This window comes from Haemorhous mexicanus, chromosome 13, assembly GCF_027477595.1.
Source record: "Haemorhous mexicanus isolate bHaeMex1 chromosome 13, bHaeMex1.pri, whole genome shotgun sequence".
In the NCBI taxonomy this organism is placed as follows: Eukaryota; Metazoa; Chordata; class Aves; order Passeriformes; family Fringillidae; genus Haemorhous; species Haemorhous mexicanus.
Window position 1 is genome coordinate 2,315,374 of NC_082353.1, and position 14,256 is coordinate 2,329,629.

The 14,256-nt window shown below is 39.4% G+C and overlaps 1 protein-coding gene across 6 annotated transcripts in view; it reads right to left on the reverse strand.

Annotated features, from left to right (window-relative positions):
* Positions 1–734: 734 nt before the first annotated feature.
* CIB2 (calcium and integrin binding family member 2) overlaps positions 735–14,256 on the reverse strand; it is a 39,643-nt gene continuing 26,121 nt past the window's right edge. For 3 of the 6 annotated variants that reach the window (XM_059857875.1, XM_059857871.1, XM_059857876.1), the window contains exons 4-7: positions 8,886–9,033; positions 8,602–8,797; positions 4,732–4,806; positions 735–2,139 (exon numbers count right to left, since the gene is read on the reverse strand). In XM_059857875.1, coding sequence (XP_059713858.1) covers positions 4,764–4,806; positions 8,602–8,797; positions 8,886–9,033 — 387 coding nt within the window. In that variant the 3' untranslated portion in view covers positions 735–2,139; positions 4,732–4,763. The remainder of the gene's footprint in view (positions 2,140–4,731; positions 4,807–8,601; positions 8,798–8,885; positions 9,034–14,256) is intronic. The other 3 variants (XM_059857872.1, XM_059857874.1, XM_059857873.1) reach the window with 3 other exon arrangements.

Here is a 14,256-nt window from a genome sequence, read left to right on the forward strand (position 1 = left end):
CATTTAGGTCAGGGAGGACCCAAGGAAACAACACACTGAGCACTTCCAAGGCCATTCATCCTTTAAGACCGGAGTATGATATAACCCAAGAAGGACACACACTGTCAGGAAAACAGGAATTTTAGCTAATAGCAATCAAAACACACAGAGGAATGTTGATGCCAAAAGGAACTGACCTATGTCATCAGCACCAGACCCTTTTTATCTGGATAATCTGATCCCAGATCTTGTAAACTAGTATTTTACAAATGCATCCTAATCATATCTTCCTACACACCTCATAAGGCTTCCAAGATTAAATGTCTGCCTTGAAATAAATTTTTATAAAATTAGGCTGATCCTTCAATTAAGAGGAAGTAACTTTAACATAATCTCTCTTAATGCTGATGTCTTGCAAATATTTTGAGTCAGCTGATACATCTAACTTAATATGCTCAAAATGAACAACAGGCTTGAATCTCTTTTTACTCAATCAGAACTTAATTTGAGGATTGATTTCTGTTAATTTTAACTTGGATAAAGGAATTCAGGTTTTAATTTCTTTATCTAAACAGAAATCAGTAGGAGGAAGCATTAAAATGCTATAAACATCAATGAGCATGATAGCTCTAAGATATGTATTACAAATAAATGTAAAAATTACTGTCATTTTCACTGTGCAATCTTAGACATGTCTGTCCTGAATACTTTGAATATCCAAAATTTCCATTGAAACTTTCAATGTACACACATACTGCTAGAGAAATATTTCTTCTTTATTCGTAGTGTGTAAATCTGAACAGCAAAGCTACCCTGCAAGCTCCCCACACAGAAGAGTTTCTGAGGTAGACAGGCATCACCATCCCTACAGAAATTATAAACAGGTTAGGTTCTCTACTTAACAGTTTTCTATGTAACACATTTCATTCTTTGAAAGATTTAACTTTATAGTAATTGGAATAATGATCAGAAAGGAAATTAGTATGTGGTCAGCCTAAAGAGTCTCAAAGCACAACAGAATGCTTCAAAAGTTTTAATTGGGATGACCTTGATACAGAAGCCATGTAAGTGACAGAGCCCTTCTATTGACTGTTAGTACAATAATTAATACATATAAGATTGTCTTCAGGTCCCAGTACCTAAACAATACTGGAGGTAAAAATTATTAAAAAAAAAAAAAAAAAAAAAAAAAAAAAAGAAGAAGAAGGAAAAAGAAAAAAGAGATCTAGCTGATTTCCAGCTGCAGAGGAAAGAAAAAGATATAACTGCATTCATGCATTTTATGGGAGAGATTGCATAGCTTGTTTCAAAAGAAAATATATTTTCATGTCCTTAATAGTAGTTCTGTGCTTCTTCAACTTCTTCATGAGTTACAGATGACCATGTTCCTCCATTCAAGAACAGCATCTGCCCATAGAATGAGTAAAATGCAGGAGCCCCTTTGAGAATAAGGACACAGTTTTAACATTTATCTTGGGAAGGAATTAACACAGTTATCATATACAAAAGGCAAATATTTCAAGTTTATAAGGACACAACAATCCATAAAATATTGGTTGAAGGTAAGCACCAAACCCAGCAGTTGCCACTTTAGTGGTTGAAAGGCAAACCTGGGCTGTGGCTGTCTTCAACACTGGGAGCTTGATCTTGACTGCAGTTCTTTCACCTCAGGTATTTTCCATGCAAGATCCCAGCTGTACAACACAGTGATAGAGGCATCTCCTTATTTAAGGCCCGTGCTTTCTTTCAAATACTCTTGGAAAACACACCAAAGCTAATCTCTCAGTTTTTTGGTTTGGGGTTTTTTTCACTATTAAGAACAGTATTAAATATTCAAAATATAAAAACTCTGTGGAAATACCTTTAATAATATTCTGATTCTGACTGTTGAAAAAAAGGGGGGAAAAAAGAAATACCACAATCCAACAACCAACCATCTTCGCCAGAGTGCTTGGCCAGCAGAGAAGATAAAAATGTGTCTGTTCCAAATATCCTGTAGATCACATGATGCTTCTGTCTCTTTGTGGACCAGAATTCTTTCAGTACTTTCTGCTGAGTTCTAGGAAGCCCTCCTTAGAGGGCTTCCTAGATCCCTGGAGTGCCTGAGATTCAGAAAGGTTGGACTGGCAGAAACGTCTTCAGATTCTTATGTGGAAAGTACTGCAAAAGAAAGAAAAAGATTAAGACATACAAACACATTTGTCACTATGCAAAAAATCTTCCTTTAAGCACAAAAAGGAAGGCACTATGTGAAAAAAATTTGCTTTCCTCTTTCATGCTTCAAGAAGATTTAAATCTCATGGGAGAAAATTCCATCTTCTGAAAATGTTAGCTCAGGGGCTAAGCTCAATACTGGATTAAATCAAGTCTAAATTGCCCAATTAATTGGCTGTAGAGCTGATGCCTTGTGAAGGCTGAGCTATGTTGAGGTGTGTGGTTTTGATTGTAATTAGGTCCTGGTAGTCAGTTTTAGAACCCCCCCTTATTTTGTATTGTTATAGCATATTTTATTACCAACGGATTGTTCCTCTCCCCCCCGTGTTGTTGTGTTTTCCCTCGTTGTCCCTCCCCCCGAAGACCTGCCCTTTTGTTCCCTGTTCCTCCTCCCATTGAATGTCAATCCCTCCCCAAGCCTGCCCCTTTCTCTAGAAACTTCCCCATCAATTTTGTATCCTTCAAAACCCCATTGGTTTGTTCAAGTTCTTCTCCTCCCTGTAATCCCCTATTGGTTTAAACATTGTGTTCCCTGCCTTGTGTTCCACCCCCAGCTTCTCCCGCTTGGTTAAAGATTGTATCCTCCCCATTTCTAAGTTATGTATGCCTTTGTTCAGAGTCCTTCTGTCCCTGACCCTGCTGTGAATAAACTCCTTTGGAAAACATACAGAGACCTCTCCCTGTTCCTTGTCCCTGCCCTCAGCGCAGTCCCATCGCCAGCGCAGCCCCCCGTGCCTAGAGCAGCTGTGCCCTACAGCCGCACCCCAATTCCAGAGCTCTGCTGCTGGGGGCAGCCAGTCGGGCTGAAGAAATCCCGTACCACAGCAGATCTAGGCCAGAGGCTAGATGGAGCTAAAGAATAAAGTCGGGATTTACTAAAAGACCTCAACAGATCCCCCTTGAGCAGTACAAAAGCCCAGCCAGGGCTACACTCAAGATGAACCAAAATGGACAACAGGTCACGAGGTCTCTCCCTTTTATAAGTTCTGCTCCATTTGCATATGGGGGTTAATTGTCCAGTTATAGCTCTAGGTTATGGAGTCCCATCCTTCTTGTTTTTCTCTCTTCAGTCCACATTGTTCGTGCTCTTGGGCCTGAAATTTGGGTGGTTGTCCTTGGCCCCAGCCTAGAGAAGGAATTGTTTTGTCTCCCCACTCTGTGACGAGAGCTCACCATCCCATAATATGAAGCTCAGAACTACATACTAAAGCAGTACAGAATCGGAAAAGTATAAAAGCTAAAACCTAGGGCATCAGAGCACAGCTGTGTTTCCCGACGGTACTTTTGCTATGGCACCCTATTTGGGTCCTAACCAAGACAAATTAGGCAGGTAAAGTTGTTTTTCTTGTTGGGCCAAAGAGATTCTGGTTGTTACCCTCTATTTGCTCTTTAATACAGGCAAGCAGCCTGGCTTAAAACTGCCACCAGGTTCAGAGGAGCTCATGAACATCTCAGCAGGACAGGGAGAGACAATTTAAAGAGGGTATGCTGAAACCTCACTGTCTATGGGCAGCAATCTGTTCAATCTCATGACAGTATCAACAGTTTTTCTTGACTGACTGAAAGAAGAAGAGATTATTATGTATTTTTGTATATAAATTCTGTAAGTCTATTGCCTACACTGAAAGAAAAGCTTTTTGGAACATTTGAGAGGCTGCAGACTTTTTGGATGCACACTGTTCGGATTTTGTTTTACCAAAAGAATATTCCAACTTAATTATGGCTATTGGATTTGAATCAGAAATTCACTAAAGGAAGCTTGTGGCATGTATTTGGAGGAGATAAAATTTCATATTCAACATGGTGCCCAGGAACCTTGTCTCTAGGAGTTTATTCAATCTAGGTGACAGTAAAAGATATGCTGTATAGCAGCCTGGCACATCAGCCTAAGCACTGTGAGACAAAGCAGATAGTGATGCAAATAGTTTACTGGCACTAAGGTTTTCTAAATAAAAGAATTATAAATATCTTGTTCACAATTCAAGAAATGTCTGGAGACTATATAAGCTGTTAAAAATTTAACTCCCATGCAGGTAATATCTAGGAGCTAAAAATCCATCACATCATATGTGAAAACATTTGAGGCATGATTCCCCAAAACAATCCACCCAAATCCACCTAACTGGAAATCAATTTATCAGAAAAAATTCTGGTTTTATCAGAGTGTCATTTTGGCCTTTGAAGATTCAGCTAAGAAGCACCTAAAATACTCTGAAAAAACACTGACAAAAATTATTATCTTCCACTGTTTCTTTGCTAACCATCTCTTGCCAGTTAGTCACTAGCTCTAATATTAGTCCTTAAGAACCAATTAATCTGCATGTTGGGACAGTCTTATGAGAGACACATTTCCTCTAAGGGAGCTTCCTTTACTTCAGCATTTGGTAGGACTGGGGTCACAAAATCAACCAGTGGCTAGGAGAAGGCCCACAACAGTTTCAGAAATGCTGCATTTCCAATGTTTAATGTGTTCCTTCCCTGTCTGGTTCTGGCACTTCCCAGGTATTGCTAATGCCATATTCCTCTCAAACTCCTTACCTATTGTTACATCACGCTTCACCCTCAGGCATTCAAATCAGCTGAAACTTCCAGGATGATTTATAAAACAATTTCCTGTGGAAAACGTAACCAGTCTTGTAGAACAGAACACTTCACTAGTGCCAGCTCAGTCTGCCAATGCTTCCATTAAACTACAAGCAGCTTCTTAACGATAACAGTTTTGAGTGAAATAAAACTATTGGGATCCAATTTTCTGAACTAGTAACTGTCATTATCATTTACAGCTTAGTTCAGCTTCTGGGATAACAGCCAACTGCATGGATGTGGTTAATGATTAACAGTGTTTTCTTCTAGTCTGGAAAAAATTCCTCAACGACAGCAGTGCAAATCAAGCAACAGACTTTACTGCATCTTCATTTGCCTGACAGCAGCACAAAGCTGGCAAAGGCTATCTGTAGGAGATTAAACCTACACAGGGTCATTAAGTCAAGGTTTGAGAAAGGAGTGATGAGTTAAGGAAAATAAGTCAATCTAGAGTGGATGAACTTCAGCTCATAGCAGGCCAAAACCTGGATCATGGTGTCAAAGTCAAGGCCTGCTGTGTATGTTAAGTAGGTGTGATAATGTGACAGCTTAAAAAAACCCCAACGTGGGCTTCATAACCTGAGTACATATTGCTATTAGAATCTGGCCTTCAAAGGTTTTCCACAGAGTAAGGAAGATATTCCTCCTCAGCAACTTCAAATCTCATGCTGCTGGTGATGATCATTTGCAGCTGAATGAAAGTTCTCAACATTTGTCACAAGTTAGGTGAGCAGAGAGAAAAAAGTGTACTATGGCTTGGTGCAGATCACCTGCTCAAGCAATGACAGAGCCAGGGATAAAACCTAACTGCCTGGAATCCTACATTTCCCCCTTTTATGATATGAAGAGGTGGCTTTGGTGGGGACCAAAGGAAAAAAACAGAGTAAATCCTTTACCACCGATACAAAGCATCTGGGGCCTTGCAAGTTGTTCAGCATTTTCAGAAGGCTCTCATACCACATGCCAGGATGGTATTCTGGGATCAGATATTCAGAAATACTGACTGCCCACGGCTTCACAGCAGAATCCCTGCAAACTGCAGTTAGCCAGCACCTGCAATTGCTCACTGGCAATCATTTTCAATGTGGCTATTGCTTTCCTTCTTAGGTGTTCCATTTTCACAGTTGCTGAGCAGCTGGAAGTGTAAATCACTGGATTCTTTGGCTTCCTCGAATTTAAATTCTGGAATGCATTCAACTGGGCACAAAAAGTGGAGATAAGCAAAACCAAATGAAATTGTGACTGCCTCTGGACATTGATGGGTTGGTATTTCTTCCACACATCTGCTTAAGATTTCAAATGGCCAGTTTATTTGAGATGAAAGCACGTTTTTATATCTTTTTGCAATAATAAGAAGCTAGTTCAGTTTTCCACTGGCATATAGGGTCAGTGATCTGCTATTCAGACACTTCCTGTGCTTTGCATGCTCTGTAGTAGATTACCCAGTGAAGCTGCACAGCCCTGCCTGCCCTTTGGCTGCACACAGCCCAAGGCTATTATTTAAGACAACTGTTACAGCTGAAAACTCAGAAGAAAATGAGAGGCTAGAGGCAGAGCTGGAGATTAATTCACAAAGATGTAAGAAAGCTTTGTTTCAGTAAATGAATAGGTAATGCTTCCAAGACTGTTATGGCAGAAAGAACTGGGCTTTTTGTGGTGAGAGATCAGCTACAGGAATTGCACTCTTGTCCCGCGTCACAAAGTCTGTCACATGTTGGCAGGCACTGGCTCCTGCCACTGCTTCTTTAGGTTCAGTCTCAGTCAGACTTTGGTGAACCTATTGTGGCATTAAACTTCAATGAATCCCATTCCAAAAGTCAAATCTCTCTTTAGAATGCAGTATTTACCCAGTATTTAAAACATTAGAAAAAGCTCCTCAGAACATGAAGTTCAGTATTAACAAGTATGCCAGTCTGCGATGCAGTGCATACAGGAAAAACAGAACTAACAATGTCCTACAAAAATAAAATACCTTTAGAGACAAAATGAACAGTAAACCACAGTAAGGCAGAGGTATCAAATCTTGCATGTAAATTGGTTAGATAAAAGTAGTCTTGTGACCCCGTCACTTTCTTTTCCTGCAGCTGTTAAAATTAAAACAGAAACCAAACTAGAAAACCTACACATTCTCAACTCTGAGGCTTTTTTCCATTACACTCTCATTTTCCAATATAGCTTCAAAGACATATGTTGCTGAACCATAAGAAACATCAGATTCTTCAGAGGATTTCTAATATTTTCTTTACATATATTTCCAGCTAAGAAATTGTTTTCTTTGTACTGTTATCCCCACAGAAGCTGCTTTTATATCGAAACTGCCTGGCCAGAGGCTCTAAACCAGTGTTTTGGTTAGGAGGTGGAAGGAGACCCTTCTATATATCACCAGGAGCTCTTAGGCTTGAGTACTTCAGAGATGAATCCCATGACCCAGCTAAACTCCTGAACCTGAATGGAGGGGCAAGTTACAATTCCTCTGGAAGTCAGGGATGCCAAACACCTACCCTAAATATGCACATTGCCATCTTAAACCTGAAGGAGATGTCTTGTCACAGACACAGATCCAAGAACATGTGTTTAAACTGAGCAGCTGGACACTCAGTCTTTCAATACTTGGTAGCCTTGTTCTTTGATTTTATTTGTGCTCTCCAATTTCTCTTACCTAATCTATAATACACATCTCACTTCATCCCACTTTATACTCATCATCTCGCCCTGCTGAATACCCAGCACTCAGTGATTTTCACTCATTTCCTCATCTTCCCAAAACATCACCTAACTGGAAAAGAAAAATAATTGTGACAGTCATTCCAATGGCTACACTGGCAAACATTCCTCTCTGCAACTTTCTTGGGAAACGACTGGCCTGCACAGCATCCTCAGCTTGGAATCCTCAGTCAGCAGTTTGCAAGCCTCTACAACACAGCAGTAAAGTCAGTCATGGCACAGGAAACTTCTGAGACTTCTACTTCTGAAGCTTCTACTGAATCTTCAGATCTGCCTTCAATTCTTCACATTTGATCACTGTTCTCTACCAGATTTGTAGGAGCAGCACAGCCTTCTGATTGATTAAAAGAAACCCGACCTGATCCCAGCAGCTTCTACAAGGATAGCAGTATAAAGAAGATGATTTCTTAGCTGGAAGTATCTGTAAACAAAATATTAGAATACCTGCTGAGCTGAGCCTCACCATAATGATGATACATATCTTGTTCTAAAGGGGTTTCTGTTGATACACTTGATTAGTCAAGGAATACCTGAAATGTATCAAAGACATTCACACTGAATGTCTCCTCTCCAGAAGCTGATGTTTCTCAAGGTTCACTAGAATCACATGCTCCTGCTTGATTGTTGAATCGCTTTTAACCTCTTTCCTCAGAAGTTTCATTCGTGAAAGAAATGCTGTTCTGTGTTCTGCAGGACTCTTTACAGTTCTTCAAAAACACCTTCACAGCAAAGAGATCAACGTCTTTCTATGTATATTTGTAGCATGTATACAATATTTACACACATTCCTATGCAGACAGCTGGGATCCTTGCTATAGGCTGAATTTGAGCTCATAATGGATCTAAATATTTTCCTGAACTGCACCAAGACAGGTGGAGGAGCAGGAAAGGTGATTATTGAAAGTCATTGAGCTCTTAGTCTTAAATTAGGAGAGAACTGGAATATGCCCTGGAAAAGTAAATTGAGTTAGGTAAGAAGCTATCCCCTAGTCAGTTCTCTAGTAATACTTACGTCTGACACTTCTTGTATTAGACTGCACAGTGATATCCTAAAACATACCTGCAAGTATGCAAGGGACTCTGTTTTTCTTAAAATAATACCTGAGAAAGTCTGGTGCCTTGGAAATCATGTTTTCAAAATCTGCAAATCCTAGTTTCCCATCACCATCCATGTCAGCTTCTTCTATCACCTTCTCACAAACCAGAGTGATTTCCTCTGCTGTCAGCTCTTCCCGGGTCAGCTTATTGAGGGTTTTTTCCAAGTCTGCTTTACAAATGAAGTTATCTGTGTTAAAATCTAAACAATAGAAGAACCAAAGATCACCAAGTGTACCACTCATTTACTCCAAACATGAAAAGCACACCAGAGCCCCTCCACACATTACCATAAATCTTAAAGGCATAGATTGCTTTCAGCTCTCGGGGAGCCATTTCACTGAGCACAGAGAACATATCCACAAAGTCATTGAAGCTCAGGCTCCCCTCTCCATCTTCTGAGAAAGACTCCACAATCCTTTCTTTGAAGGGATTCTCCTGTGAAAGACATACATAGACTGGTATTTGGAACATTAACAAACCTGCAGACTCCCTGAGAATGAATATTTAATTGCATAGTGGGCTCCTTAAAGACATGTTTTTCTTTTTTTTTTCCCCAAAAATGCATCAAAAACTGTACATTTATATGCTTTAGCATGACGTTTCAGCAGTCCTTGCTGCTGCATAGCACCACTTCTGGCCTTTTATTTTCACTGACACTGTCAACGTCCAACCTGTGGTTGGATTGACTAAAAATTCCAGAGATTTAAATGAACTGGAATCACCACTGGAGATGATTCTGAAACCTTAGAATAAGACAATATTCTAAAATCATAAACACATGAGCAAGCATAAGAAAAACTGCTTTTTCACTATGAAATCCAAAACAAATGCTTTTACAGAAAAAACCCATTGTCTTTATCAGAGCTATACAAAACCCCAACACTACATAATTTGTAGCTGTATCAATAAAACTTGGAAAAGCAATTCAATTCAGTTGAATATGAACAGAACACAAACATCACTTGGGCTGTGAACAGCATCTCATTAAAGCTGTACTACAGATCTTATCTGAAGCCAACATACTGATTAACATACTGATCCATAAATATATACAGCTGTGGTGGTGGCAGCATATCAGGTTCACTATTTTTAATATGCATGCAGCATTTTGTTTGGCTTTTAAAGAAGCAGTACTGTGAAAGCTCAGAAGTTCAATCATATCTCTATTTAATTTAATTTTTTTCCCTGTAAATTTAATTACCTAACAGGTATTCATAAACCATCCTATTATTTTAAATGAAATTTCAAAAACTAGCTATATTTGAGAGACAACCAGAAACTGTTGTTTTTCAGTTTACTTGACTTCTTTCTTGATAATTCACACATAGAACATAAGCATCTATAGAAGGCATTTCTGGCATAACTATGGTGACTAAAAAAGTAATGACCAGGAACAAGGCTGTTTTTATGGACAGATGAAGTAGGGACCACAGAGCCTTGGGCTCAAATGACAGCCCAATAAAGTAGTCAATACTAAATACAAATTCTCCTGCAGGGTTGGACGACTGAAGGAATCCACAACTGGGAACGGGCCTACAGATTTCAAAGGATAGGAGATTAATGAGTTCACTGTTAGATGAAAACAAAGCCAGGCCAGATAAAACCAAATTACATAGAATAGAAAAGAGGGATTCCTGAAAATAAAAAGCAGCCTCAAAAAGCAAAAGGGTCACATCTCTCCAGGGCATGAGAATGAAAAATAACACCCCAGACCCAGGCAGATGGCTGAGAGAACCTCACTGTAAAAGGATATGAAGTGATCACTCATGTCTCATGAATGATGTGTGGGTACAGCAGGTGTGCATCTGTGGGTACTCAGGTTAAAGTATCTCGCTTAAATGCCTGGAAATGTCCCTGGAAATATTTGTGAAATACACATTTACCTGTTTGTGGGACTTACCTGTGGTTATACACATATACCTGTTTGTGGGATATGCACACAGACATGCAGGGAGGAACAATTGGTTCTATTGTTTCAAACTGACAGTTTATAAATAAGCCAAAGTAGATTCATTTGGGCTGAAATGTATGAAAAGGCCCACTTTCTTCCTAAAAGCACACCAAAAAATTGTGCATGATATGTTTAATGATTGAGAATGCCAAACATCAGAATGGACATCAAAACATGTTAGAATTTATTTTTCATTTCTAAAATGCTGTATAGCTTTCTTTGGAACAAACCTGATGAGAAGTAAGTGTCATGGTAACAGTAGTAAACTGACATCTTAGAGGCAGCATTGGGTAACGAACCAGGAGCAGAGAGATGCAAATATCCCTATCAGCAGTGAATATCAAGCCCTGGACTTTGTGCTTTAGAAAGGCTGGGGCAGGATCTCACTGACTCAATAAGCATATTGCAGTTGCATAAGATGAGTTATTTATTTGGCATGTCAGAGGTCTTGAAAATACAGATGAATTAAGAACGAATTAAATGAACCTAAGCATACTTCTTAAGTAACTCTTTGCCAAATGGATCTCTAAAACCAAAATGAAAAATAAAGTCTTTCCTCCTATTGATTTCTTTCCTTTAACTTTCTCATATTATGTGTCTTCAGGCAGTATATCTGTGGCTTACACAATGGAAAGTATTAGTTTACCTTCACAGATACTTTTCACATCCTTTCTGTAATTTCATTACCTCTACTCTAAAGAGCACAGATTAGGGTTCCATCATATTTAAGGGAAGAGCCATGGGGAAGGGAATAAAAGGGAAAATTATATTGGTTTTTCCTAGATTGCTTTCCCATAAGCACTAATTGTTGAAAAAAAGATTCCTTTTACAACTAGAAACTTACAATTGTCTTAAAACGCTTTTTCTGTAGTCTCATGATAAAAATGAGAGGGGAGACAGGAACAATAAAGAATTGCTACAACCGAAAACCAACTCTGCTCTTTTGCAGATTGGTGTTGTTGCTGTAGGGGCTTGAGAGAATCCTAAATGTGCAATCCATCTTTGCAAGGAACGCTTATTTTACTCTGATAATTGTGTTTCTGTGCATTTTAAATCTCACACAGCATCTATTCAAACATTCAGACCTTTAACAGTTTACAATAAAACACAACCATAGTTTTCTAACAAACTATTTGAGGGTTTACTCCTGGCATTGCAGCTAAGTCACCTGTTATATTCTTCTGTCCTCTAGTTTCCTTCTCAGACTCTAGGAAAGTACTCTGGTGGCCTTTTGCTCTATCTGTTTTGTAGTCTGAAGAATTAATTTCAAGCATCCAATCCTATTCCCACAGGCTGACTGCATTTTGGAGATAAGAGGTTGCAAGTAAGTTCAAAGGTAGGTCAAGTTAATTAAGTTGGAGATACCAGAGAGTCATTACAAAATGCTGCTTAATTTTCATATTCACAGAAACACAATGATGACTTTCCCTTTTGTATTTGAATATAAGTCCCCACTGACCTTTAGAGAATATATTTAAAAGCACAAAGCAGTCTATTTTGCAGACTGTTGCAAGTCAGAATCCTTTTGGATGCTTTAATCAGGACTTTTTCAGCAATGGTAAAAATTAGCCTCAAATTTCAGGAGTTATTCCAAAACAGAGGGGAAAAAAATTGCTCTCAGACAAACATTAATATAAAAGTAGCTAAATTGTTCCTTACCAAAGCTCCACAGGAAAGACTGGTGCTTCAGAAGGGAAGCATAATAAATGCAACAGCAAATTTTCCCTGGAGCAGAAGAAAAGCAAGTTTCTTTGCCAGGGTTTTTTTTTAATTTTCTTCTTCCTCAAAATCAATAGCTTGGGTTTTATGTGTCTATGATTATATTAATGTCATCAAAGTTCTCTGCAGTGCCTGCAGGGTACTATTTAAGAAATTCCTGCAGAAACCAGGGCTAAGACAGAGCTAAACTGGTACATTTATGTCTTAACGGAAAAGACCATTCTGTTCTGTCAGAGAGCAGAAGCCTATGAAGTTCAACAATGACTGTCTACTGAAGTCACAACAACCAAAAAACCAAAGACTCAAGCTGTATACAGAATTGCTTAAATATTCCAGAACCTACCAGCACCTCATGGGAAGATAAGGCATTGTGACAAGGACTGATTCCTAACAGTGACAGGGAAGTGTACAGACAAGGCTGCAGGGGAGGTGCAGGCCTGGGGTTTGATGCAGAGAAAACAGCCCTCGCCTGTGATATTTGATAAAGAGACTTCAGAGAAGCAAGGAGAGTGGTCAGAGTAAAGTTTTGCTCCTCTGAAGGGAGTAAAACATCCCATCATAACTAGGAACAACTAACAGAATGCAGCAAGGGTGCTGAGATGAGCTGGAGGCAAAAATTGGCCCGAGCAGCGCTGGGGCTTGGAGAGATCATCCTGCTCTGGCATTACCCATTGCCCTTTACAGGGAAAGCCCAGGTGTCATTGCCCAATGCACAGAAAGCTCTGAACCTGAAGAATCACTGAAATCACATCTAAAACCTCATCCTATTAATACTGTGGAAAGTATTTTTATTTTGAAGCAACTCGCTTGCATGCACTTTTAAACTTACTACAAATAGGGTGCTGATATTGGTTCTGAAATGTGAGATGGAGTCCCCATTCCCTGTGTGTCCTTGCTGGCTCCTGGCTGATTCCTGTACCTGCTGCCCATCCTGTTTCAGCAGTGGATTTATGAACTACCTACCTCCCTAGTGTGGCTTACGGCAAGGCCTGTGAGGTTCAGTGAAGTTCCTGTGTGAGCCAAAACGCAGGAACCCACAGACTGTAAAGTGAGTGAAACAAAAATGCTTCCCCTCCAGCAGCCCTTTGCTGCCCAGCTCTGGGGAGAAGGATTGCTCTTCACTGCAGTGCCCACAGAGAGCCGACAATCTAGGAAAGAGGCAGTCTGGGATGTGGGTATGGACACCTACCACTGCTGCCAACACCACAGGGCTCTCTGACACCAGCTTACATTCCCACCTGCAGCTCTGTGGCAATGACAGTGATAATGTGACTAAAATCAGTTTTAATTTTAAAAAATATCACTGTTGCTTTCTCCCTGGTCCCACACTGAGCAATCCATATGATGGCTAAAGTTTTGCTATATTAATTACTGCCATCTCACAGGTGTCCAGATGCCCCAAAGTTAATTTATTAGACTGGTGCCAGTGTAACAAAGATTGTGAAAATTAGAGAACAGAGACTGCAATGAAACTGATGGAGTAAAGTAGCTCTGTTAACTTCAGTGTAATGGTAGACCTAATCAACTGAAAGTACCTTCCCCTTCTTTATTTATTTATTTCTTGTCCCAACTTTCAACTTTTCAGAATCAGGAGTTAGTGAATAATTCATTATCAATTAAAGAGAATGACCATCAGCATTTTTTTTCCCCTTGAAACACAAAACACCTGGCTCAAAGCTTTAATGCATGAGGTAAAGATCTTTCTTTATATTAGCAGAATCTAATTTAGAAAAGTGCATTATTGATTCTATCCATTTGTCAGAACCTGCAGTGGCATTGAGCTCAACATTGCCAGTAACTAGAAATGTAATGTGTATATGAAAAAAGCCAGGTGCATTGAAATTAGCACTAATTTTATTAGAATTCAATAGACATTTAGGTCATTTATTTCTATTTTAAGAAGTAAATGTTGCCTTTGTCTTCACCTTGATGAAAATCTACCAAAGAAAGAAAACACCATCATGGTTTGTTAGGTAGTCTGGTCAAGT